At 54.3% G+C, this 9,843-nt stretch overlaps 1 protein-coding gene across 1 annotated transcript; it reads left to right on the top strand.

Annotated features, from left to right (window-relative positions):
• The first annotated feature begins 295 nt into the window (after positions 1 to 295).
• LRRC25 (leucine rich repeat containing 25) lies at positions 296 to 8,878 on the top strand. Its single transcript, XM_077331887.1, has 3 exons — positions 296 to 395; positions 2,078 to 2,947; positions 6,383 to 8,878. The coding sequence occupies exons 1-3, from the start codon at positions 334 to 336 to the stop codon at positions 6,519 to 6,521; spliced, it is 1,071 nt and encodes a 356-aa protein (XP_077188002.1). The 5' UTR covers positions 296 to 333; the 3' UTR covers positions 6,522 to 8,878.
• The last annotated feature ends 965 nt before the right edge of the window (positions 8,879 to 9,843 follow it).

Below are 9,843 nucleotides of genomic sequence, written 5' to 3'. Positions count from 1 at the left end.
TCACACTGCTGACTCATGTTCAATGTATGGTCTACTAAGACTCCTAGATCCTTTTCACACATGCTACTGCCAAGACAAGTCTCCCCCATCCTATATTGGTGTAGATGGTTTTTCCTACCTAAATGTGGAACTTTACATTTGTCCCTACTGGTTTTCAAGCTGCCCAAACAAAGCAGGCCTTCCAGGCGCTAAAAGGCTCCGTCTGCTGCCAGAGGGTTGAGAAAGCAGTTCTTCCCTGATGCAGTTTCCTCCTTCCTCCCCCCCCCCGCACCCAGCCTCTGTCTTTCAAGAGAAAGAAGGAACTTCTAAGTAGCCCCCCCCCCTTTTCTCCAAATGCCTGAACCAAAAGGACAGCCTCACAACAGCCGAGATCAGCAGAAGGATCCGGATGTCAGGTATGGGGGCTGGAAGGGGTGGGGTGGGGGAGTCATAGGTGTCTCTGAATGTCTGACTCCTTTGGACGTGGGCATTTGGGTTGTTTCCTCTGAGCCTGCAGGGTCAAGTGCGCCTTACACATCTTGCAGGGCTCTTGCTCTTAGCCCAAACACCCCAAATCAAAGCGTGGCAACATTTCAGACTCTGGGTGTGGTCGTCGAACATTTTGAAACCTGTCTTTTGACACTTGGCTTGCAGAGGTAAAGAGACGGACCCAAAGGGAGGAAGGGAGGGATGGACCATCAGAAAGAAGGCAGGTGGGGTGTTGGATACATAGGTAGAGCTTAGAGCAGGTGTAGTCAAACTGCGGCCCTCCAGATGTCCATGGACTACAATTCCCAGGAGCCCCTGCCAGCATTCGCTGGCAGGGGCTCCTGGGAATTGTAGTTCATGGACATCTGGAGGGCCGCAGTTTGACTACCCCTGGCCTAGAGGAGCCTTTCAGGGAAATCTCACGGTGCTCAACAGGACTTTTCCCTGGTGCAGAGGAGCTTGGCCTCTCTCGTGGTGAGGCATTTTAAGAGAACGGCAGCCGACTTGCCATGGTCAGATTGTGGGGGCACAGCTGCGTCCTCTTCTCTGGGCCAAGGGGGATTCGGGATGCTCAGTCGAGATCCCTCTCCAAAATTCAGGGGATTTTGGCTGTGTGTGGTGTGCACAATCGTGGTGTGTGATGGGGTAGACCACAAGGTGGGGCACAACAGAGCTCATGTCGCTGGGGCCCAGTTTGTGGCTGTGGGGCTCCCAGGCTCAAGGAGACAGTCTCCGACCCTCTGTGTCTTTCTCAGCACCTGTCTTTCTCCAGACCTCGGCCACCGTTGGGCTCCCTGTTGGCCTCAGCGATTCTCACAGGATTCTGCCTACTCCCCACCCACCCGATGCCGGGTGCTCTGAGTTGTTTCCAGCTGGCCAGCCAGAAGGCCCTTTCCCCGCAACGGGGGTGCTGGATGGCCTCCCTCTTCACACAGCTTCCCTCAAGATCTCATTGTCCATTTCCTGTCTTCATGTAGCTCTTTCTCTGTGCCCTCTTGAGCCCCTTTGGAACCAGTATGAGAGAGCCCAGGGGAATGACGGGGAATGCAAGGAAAGCCAACAAATGCCAAGCAAGGGAGGGGGGGAGGGAAAGCGGCAGAGAAAGGGGAACAGCTGCTGGTCAGCACTCAAACAGGGTGCAAACAGACCGCAAAATCTCCCTGGACCTCTTCCAGCAAAGGAACATTTGCTCTGTTTTAAGTAATTCAGAGTAATTCAAGATCATCCGCAGGACCAGACAAGATCTCTGTGGACCATCAGCAGGCACTTGCTAGACCCGTAGGTGGGGCAGCTGCCACCATCAGGGCTTGAGGGGGGGGGACACACCAGTGCTACCACTGCCTGCCACATGCTGCTTCCTTGCCTGCTCCCTTAAGCATGCTATGCCACTCATGCATCCGGAGCATCAATGCGCACATGACCCAGTGCCACTAAGGAACAGGCAGCAGGAACATGAATGGTGCATGAGCAGAGTGGGGGAAGGATGCTCCTGGGAACTCTCTGCCAGCCCCCCCCCCCATGATCTGGAACTGGCTCTAGCCCCCCCCCTCCCAGTCTTGGAAGTGATGTTCCCCCCCCCCCATTCACTCATCCATTTCTGCTTCTCCAGGATGCAGGCACTCCTGGCTACCCTGCTGCTGCTGCTGCATCTCCAGCATCCCTTGGAAGCTGCCTGCCCAGCAGCCAATCTGATGAACCGAACCAGCCCCTCGGGGATCCTGAACTGGGAGTGGCTGGGCACCCCACAGGCCTGCATGAACCTCAGTGGCACAAACATCGCCAGTATCAGTGGGACCCCCGGCTGGAGGAGCCCGCTGAAGGAGCTGGATCTGTCCCATAACAGCCTCAGCAGCCTCCCAGCAGGGTTCCTCGATCACACCGAGGGACTGGAGCGTCTCTTCCTTCACGGCAACTGTCTCCCTGGGCTCCCCGCCATGTTCTTTGAGAAGACCAGCCGCCTGAAGGAGCTGAGGCTGGAAGGGAACCCGCTGACCTCCATCCCCACCAGCCTCCTCCGCCTCTGCCTGGAGACCCTCCATGTGGACTGCCGCTGCGACGTGGCTGGGAGCATCTTCCCCTATTGCCAGAGGCAGCTCAACTGCACACAGAGCGTCTCGTGCCTCTGCTCCTCGCCTCGGGGCTTCCTCAACGTCACCGGCTTCTACGCCCAGCAGTGTCAAGGCCTGCCCGTGGCCGTGGCCGCTGCAGTCACGGCCTCCGTCCTTGCCCTGCTCGTGGGAGCCGCTGTGGCATACGTCCTGGTCCGGAGGAAGAGGCGTGCCAGCATGGTCCAGGAAAAGCGGGAGTCCACTGGCTCCAATGGGGCACAGCCGAGGTACATCAGCCACACCGGCCCACAGTTCGATGTGGCACAGGCCAAGGGTGGCCAAGCCGATTACGAGAACGTCTTCATCGGCCAGCCCAAGGAGGCCAGAGGAAGGCGCCAGGAGCAATCCCGCAGGAAGCAGCCCAAGAGCAGGTGAGTGGTGGACCAGAAGATGTCCAAAGAGGCGTTGTGCCAAAGCTGAAGACCAGCAGCTCCACATTAGATGCAGACACAGAGGGAGAAAACCGACATCAAAGAATCCCACCCCTAAACTCTGGCCGGCAGGAAGTGATGCATGGCTGGCACGTTCGCTACAGAACTGCCACACCCTTGGATGGCCAGGTGGGAGATGGGGGGACTTCCCTGGAGAAAGGGAAAAGCTAGCATCGCACAGGAAGTGACGGCCACCAGTAGTGTCCAGCTGATGCTCTGGCATTCAGGCAAGAACTCTATGGCAAAATCAGCTTGATCAAATACCAGAGCATCACCTGGGCATCACTGGCATGATGACATCACTTCCTGAGTGACTGGTGACTAGGCTGAGGCAAAATGCACACTTTTACAGAAAATCCAATTCTTGTGAGGGACAAGGTGCTCTAAAACGGGGATTAGGGGGAGGGGGCTTTCTCTTTCTCCAGGAGAATCCCTCTGCAGGACACTTGACCAGTAACTTGGGAAGTGGGGCCTGTTGATGGGGGACCCCCCCCTCTACCAGGGGATCTGGCAGCCCCACCACACACACACACACCCAAAGATTCTGGAACACCTTCATGGTGGCACCCAAAATGCCAGCCTGGTATTTGTGGGCAGCATCTAGCTTGTCCTTTGGAAGGGGCCTGTTAAGCCCTGACAGCTTGGTGTAGTGGTTAGGAGTGCTGACTTCTAATCTGGGGAGCCGTGTTTGAATCTGTGCTCCCCCACATGAAACCAGCTGGGTGACCTTGGTCTCGCCATGGCACTGATAGAGCTGTTCTGACCAAGCAGGAATATCAGGGCTCTCTCAGCCTCACCCACCCCACAGGGTGTCTGTTGTGGGGAGAGGAAAGGGAAGGTGAATGGAAGCCACTTTGAGACTCCTTCGGGTAGAGGAAAGCAGCATATAAGAATCCACTCTTCTTCTGAGGTTCCTTGGGAGCAGGGAGGCCCTCTCTGAGGAGGAAAATACCTGGGGCCTTGGGGAGGGAAGGGTCTGCAGTGGGAAGGGACCCCAGTGGGGTATAATCCAGGGGTAGCTCTCCAGATGTTCTCAAACTACAATTTTCCTGAGCCTCAGCCAGCAGTGCTGTCAAAGATTCATGGGAATTGTAGTTTATGGACATCTGGAGAACCACATTTTGGCTGCCCCCAGTAACAGTACCATGACAGAATCCACCCTCCAAAACAGCCATCTTCTCCAGGGGAGCTAATCTATCATCTACACCAGGGGTAGTCAAACTGCGGCCCTCCAGATGTCCATGGACTACAATTCCCAGGAGCCCCTGCCAGCGAATGCCAAGCCGATTACGAGAAGACCAGCCGCCTGAAGAATGCTGGCAGGGGCTCCTGGGAATTGTAGTCCATGGACATCTGGAGGGCCGCAGTTTGACTACCCCTGATCTACACATTCTGTACAGTTTTCAAGCCCCACCTGGAATTTGACAAGACTACATGGGGAAAAATTGCTCCCTGCTAGGAAAAAATTAGAATCTAGGAGGGTTTTTCAGCACCAAATTTTGCTTACTTGGAATGCAAAAAACCCTGAAGTTGGAGGGGGAGGGGGTGTGCCTTCCCAGAGAAAAACTTGAACTTGTGTGTGCCAGTGGTGGTGGTGGTGGGGGGGGGAGGACCCCAGCTGAGAGGTGCCTGGACCCTGCCCCGTGCGATTGTGCCGTGAGTTACTCAGCGTGAGTGCTGGCTGCAGCTTTTGGTATCAGAAGGACACTGAGGCTGATGTTTGGAAAAACCCCAACTGAAGGGAGGAGAGGAAGCTCCCCACAACCGAGCAGGATTGAGGGTCACACTTTTGTGAACTGAGACCCCCCCCCTTTGGCTGACGACACCACTCACTTCCTCTTGGGCAGCCTCTTTCTCTCTCTTTCTCTTGGCTGGCCCCTGGGGAGAGATGGGTGGGGGTTTCCCAGCTGCTGCTCCTGTGAGCAGAAGGGGGAGAAGAGGGGCAGTGTGCTGTGCAGAAACATCCACAGCCCGAGGCAGGGGTGTGCGTCACTGGACCTCTGGTTCCTGCTGGGATGTGCCCCCCAAAAGTTAGGAAGCAAACTGAACTGACAACTGTATGCCAGTAAAGGCTATGCTTAGAACTCTCATTTTCTCTTCCTCATTTTGAGCTGCAACTAAAAATATTAATTTAAAAATCAGGGCGGGGGAGCTCTTCTTCCGGTTCTGGGTGTGAGACAAAAGCCGGAGCTTCCCAGAGGAGGAACTGCCCACCGCTGGGACTGAGAGACACTTTGCACATGCTCCGGGCTTGTGTGTGTCATTTAGCATGAGGAGCTTCTCACTGAAGTAGGCCAGGATGAGAACCATGATTGGCCCAAGGTCAATTAACCCAAATGCCGCCAGGGCCCATGGGATGGCCTCACCCGGCTGCAGCTTCAGGCACTTGTGATGTCATCAGCGCACAGACCCCTTCCATTGGCTGCTTGAGGCTGCCATGAAGCCAAGGCAGAGCGAGGGCAAGGTTCTTTGAGGAAACAGGTGGGACAAAAATCACACTGGCTGTTCCTTCCTCCTTGCCCTGTCTCCTCCTCTCCCAAGTCCCCAGCCCCATGAGCCCTGACTCCCCTCCCCCCTGCAGCTTTGCTTCCCCAGAGGGCAGGATATAAATAGAATAAATAAATAAACAAACACACTTTTCACGGAGCCCTCAATTTTTCAGCATGAACGCTCCCTCCTCAGGGTGGTTGATATGAACTGGGGGCCTTGGTTGCTGGGGAAAGGGGAAGTGAACTCTCTCTACTTACTTCTCCAGTCAAACTGCAAACTGTTGCAGATTGTTTGCAAGAGTGTAGCGCTTTTCGGAGGGTGAATCCACTTTTCCCGATTTCCCTTTAAGCGCTACAACGCAATGCTTTTTGCGGGATTGTTTCAGGAGTGTGGCAGATTGTGTGCGACGTCTTGCGGAACTGCAAATTAGTAGCGTTTACAATTTGCAAGCCTTCTGCTACATTAAAGTCGTGCGGAATGGCCCTCTCTACTTGCTTCTCCAGTCAAAAATGGAGCATTTCACACGAGTACCCAAATACAGGAAGACAGCGAGGGGTGCTGGCAGGGTTGCCAATTCTGGGTTGGGAAATTCCTGAAGATTGCGGGGGTGGAGCCTGAGTAGGGCAGGGCTTGGGAAAGAGAGGGACTTCAGTGGGGTCTAAGGCCAAAGAGCCCCCCTCCAAAGCATCCGTTTTCTCCTGCGGAACTGACCTCTGTTGTCTAGAGATCCATTGTGATCCCAGGAGGTCTCCAGCCACCACCTGGAAGTTGCCAAGTGTCAGTTGCCCCCCCTTGAAACCTCACTGGCATGGACCTTGGCAGAGCTTGCTGGCAGCACTCTGAGTCCAGCCAGGCTCAAGGCGTTTGCTTTGTTCTTGTGTCCAGGTCGCTCCAGAAAAGCCAGGAGAAAGAACCTCCCCCCACAGAGCAGCCTGTCTACGCCAACACTCAGGAGGTGTACTACAACTACGTTGGGACCCCAACCTCGCTGGAGGAAGATGTGTACGTCACGCCAGACCAGTAACACAGCCGTCTCCCATTCACCTTAATTGCATCAAGGGGGGGGAGGCATACCAAGAGGACTGCCCCCCCCCAAATTAAGACTCAAAAAGACAACCAGCCTCCTTTAGTGGCTGCAGGTTGACATTCTTCTCTTCTCTTAATTTTATGGCAACAGGCTTTACACTTATTTCATTCCTTTTGAAAGGAACTGCATTCCATTTCATTCTCTTGGAGAGAGGGATCCTTCCAGCTCTGAAACACTCCACCCCCCCCACCCCGCACAAACTGTAAGCTCTAGGTAGCATAAGACCCTCAGAAGAGCCCTGCTGGATCACACCACTGTGAGTTCACCCATCCAACATCCTGACTCCCACAGTGGCCAACCACTCCCTCTGGAGGGCCAACAACAGGGCAGAGAGAGGACACACACTAATGGGTTTTAAGCCACATGTAGAACGGTACCAGCGACTTATCAAAGGGGGGGGGATTTCAGAGAGAAGTTCAGCAGCTGCCTCAGGAGGTGGGGAGCTCCCCCTCACTGGCAGTCTTTAAGCAGCGGCTGGACAGATATTTATCCTGGTTGCTTTAGGCTGATTCTGCACTGAGCAGTAGGTGGGACTAGATGGCCTGCATAGCCCCTTCCCATTTTAGGGTTTTTTTGACAAGAACCTTAGAGGAGCCCAGCTGGGTCAGACCAGAGAGGGTCCACCCAGTCCTGCATCTCATCTCACACAGGGGCCAGCCAGTTCCTCCGGAGGGCCAACAACAATTGAGGGACTTCCCCAACATCTCCTACTGGTACTTAGAGGCTTAGTGAATGTGAAGGCTTCCTTTAGTCACCACGGATCAACGTCTCTCCCACAGAGCTATCTAGCCCCCTTGAAAAGTTGCCTGTGCCTGTGGCCATCGCTGCAGCTTTGGACAGTGAACTCCACAATCAATAACTCATTGAGAAATGACTCGGAAAAAAAAGAATTTCCTCGTGTCCTCGTGTCTCTCCTGAATCTATTCCCCAACAACCGCTATTGTGGAAGACGGACAAAGAGCTCTCTTATGCGCTTTCTCCAGCCTGTGCATTACTTTATACACATTATATCAACCTCTCTTGGCCTGCAGGAGGCAGCAGTTCTCTTTGGTTCCGCCAGGAGCGCTTCCTGTGGGCAGCAGTGGCTTTAGAGTAGAACAGTACGGGCTAGAGAGCCTCTTGTGGCGCAGAGTGGTAAGGCAGCAGAAATGCTGTTTGAAGCTGTCTGCCCATGAGGCTGGGAGTTCAATCCCAGCAGCCGGCTCAAGGTTGACTCAGCCTTCCATCCTTCCGAGGTCGGTAAAATGAGTACCCAGATTGCTGGGGGGTAAACGGTAATGACTGGGGAAGGCACTGGCAAACCACCCCATATTGAGTCTGCCAAGAAAACGCTGGAGGGCGTCACCCCAAGGGTCAGACATGACTCGGTGCTTGCACAGGGGATACCTTAGTACGGGCTAGATTGGGGGGGGGGTCACAATCTGAGGAGTTCAGCGGTGGAATGGGATGCCTCAGGAGGTGGGGAGCTCCCCCTCACTGGCAGTCTTCAAGCTGTGTCTTGACAGGTCCTTATCCCGGATGCTTGAGGCTGATCCTGCATTGATCAGGGGATTGGACTAGATAGCCTGTGTAGCCCCTTCCCACTCCAGGTGTGGAATGGGCTGCCTAAGGAGGTGGGGAGCTCCCCCTCACTGGCGGGCTCTAAGCAGGGGTGGACAGGTACTTATCCTGGATGCTTTAGGCTGACCCTACTTTGGACAAGAGAATCTGCATGGCCCATTCCAACTCTAGGGCAGAGTCTGCACTTACTTTCTTTATTCCATTGTCAATCCTGTTGAATTCAGATCGCTTTGAACTCGGGTCTTCCTCTCCTCCCCCCTCCCCATTGAAACAGGAAAGTCTTCTGCACGTAGTTAGGGTAGTTTGGAAGGAGGGGGGAAACAAGCCTCTTTCTTTCTTTTCTTGAAGGGGGGGGGAGGAGCCAGGCAGGGAGCCTCTTTCTTTTCTTGGAGGGGAGGGGGAGAAGATCGAAAAAGGCAGAGTGGGAGGAAAAATCCAGGACCGACAGAAGTTGAGAGAAATTAGGGGCTTCTCCTTTAAGGCTAGCTTGTCACATGACCAGGTGTTGACTATCAGAGGTTCTCTACCACGGAGATTTCTTTCCCAATCTGGATATTGAGGATTAACAGCACTCTGAGATATCGCACAATAAAGGTAGGGTCACTCCGGATCAATCCTTCTTGCTGCAGAAGGAAAATTTAAATCGCCCCGAATCCAAATGGAAATCGCATTCTGTGTAGAGGGCAGGGACTGAATCGATCTGGGGCTGGAATAAAAGCTCTGTGCAGTTTAAACCCAGGATTCTATGGTTCTGTGATGGGATAGGGGTACAAAAGATTATTTAGGGCTTAAATTCTTCATAAATTCCTGCTTTCCATTTTGAAGTATACCTTTATGACAAGAGAGAAAGGTCAGCCAACAGCAAACGCCCAGCCCCCTTTCTGAACGACACTTCCCAGGATTCTTTGTCCAAAGACAGGCTGGTTCAATTTGCAAACAGCTGCGGTTAATTTTCAGAGCAGGCGGCCATCTCCTCAATGATGGGCTCGAGGAGACACAACCCGGAGCTCCTTCCCCACAAGAACCTCCAGTGGAAAGCCAGTGCTGGGCTGGAGCAGGCCTCCTTGGGGGGCTCCCTTCTGCCCAGCCAGGCTGCACAGAAGCGCTCTTTTGTCTGCCCTGGCATGGCAGCTGGGAGGTTCCACCCAACTAGCCCCAGTTTTGAGCCATTGGAGGTTAAAGGTTTGAGGCTGTCTCACCCCAAAAGGGAAAGGGCCAAAGCCAGCAGCACCCCCCCCCCTAGGACTCCGAGGTGGGGCTTCCACCAGGGCTGCTTTGTGGCCAGGGCACCCCAGCGTGACAAAGAAGAGGAAGCCACCTGCGGATGGGATGTGTCAGCTGAGCTTTGACCTCCTGCCTGCCACAAGGAATGCCGCCCTGGAAGAGGAGTGGAGGATGACGGGAAGAGCTCGGGGAGAGCAAGGTGCACGGCTGTCCTTCCCTTCACCCAGCCAGGAGGCAAACTCCTCTTGCTGGGCTGAGAATCAGGGGTGTGAGAGGCTGCAAAGGCACCCACACTCACAAACACGCTCGCTCTCTTTCTCTGCAGGAGCAACAGATGACCTCTGGTGCGGCATTAAGGGTGAGAAGGGGGGAAGAGCGCCTGGGACAGACAACCTGGTTCACAACAACACCTGAAGCCATTTTTTTAAATGAAATCAGATCCTATTCGGTAGCCTATTCAGACTGGGAGGGCTGT

Source organism: Paroedura picta, chromosome 4, assembly GCF_049243985.1.
Source record: "Paroedura picta isolate Pp20150507F chromosome 4, Ppicta_v3.0, whole genome shotgun sequence".
NCBI classification, from domain to species: Eukaryota; Metazoa; Chordata; class Lepidosauria; order Squamata; family Gekkonidae; genus Paroedura; species Paroedura picta.
Note: the sequence above shows the minus strand (reverse complement) of the source record. Positions and strands in the feature narration are given on the sequence as shown.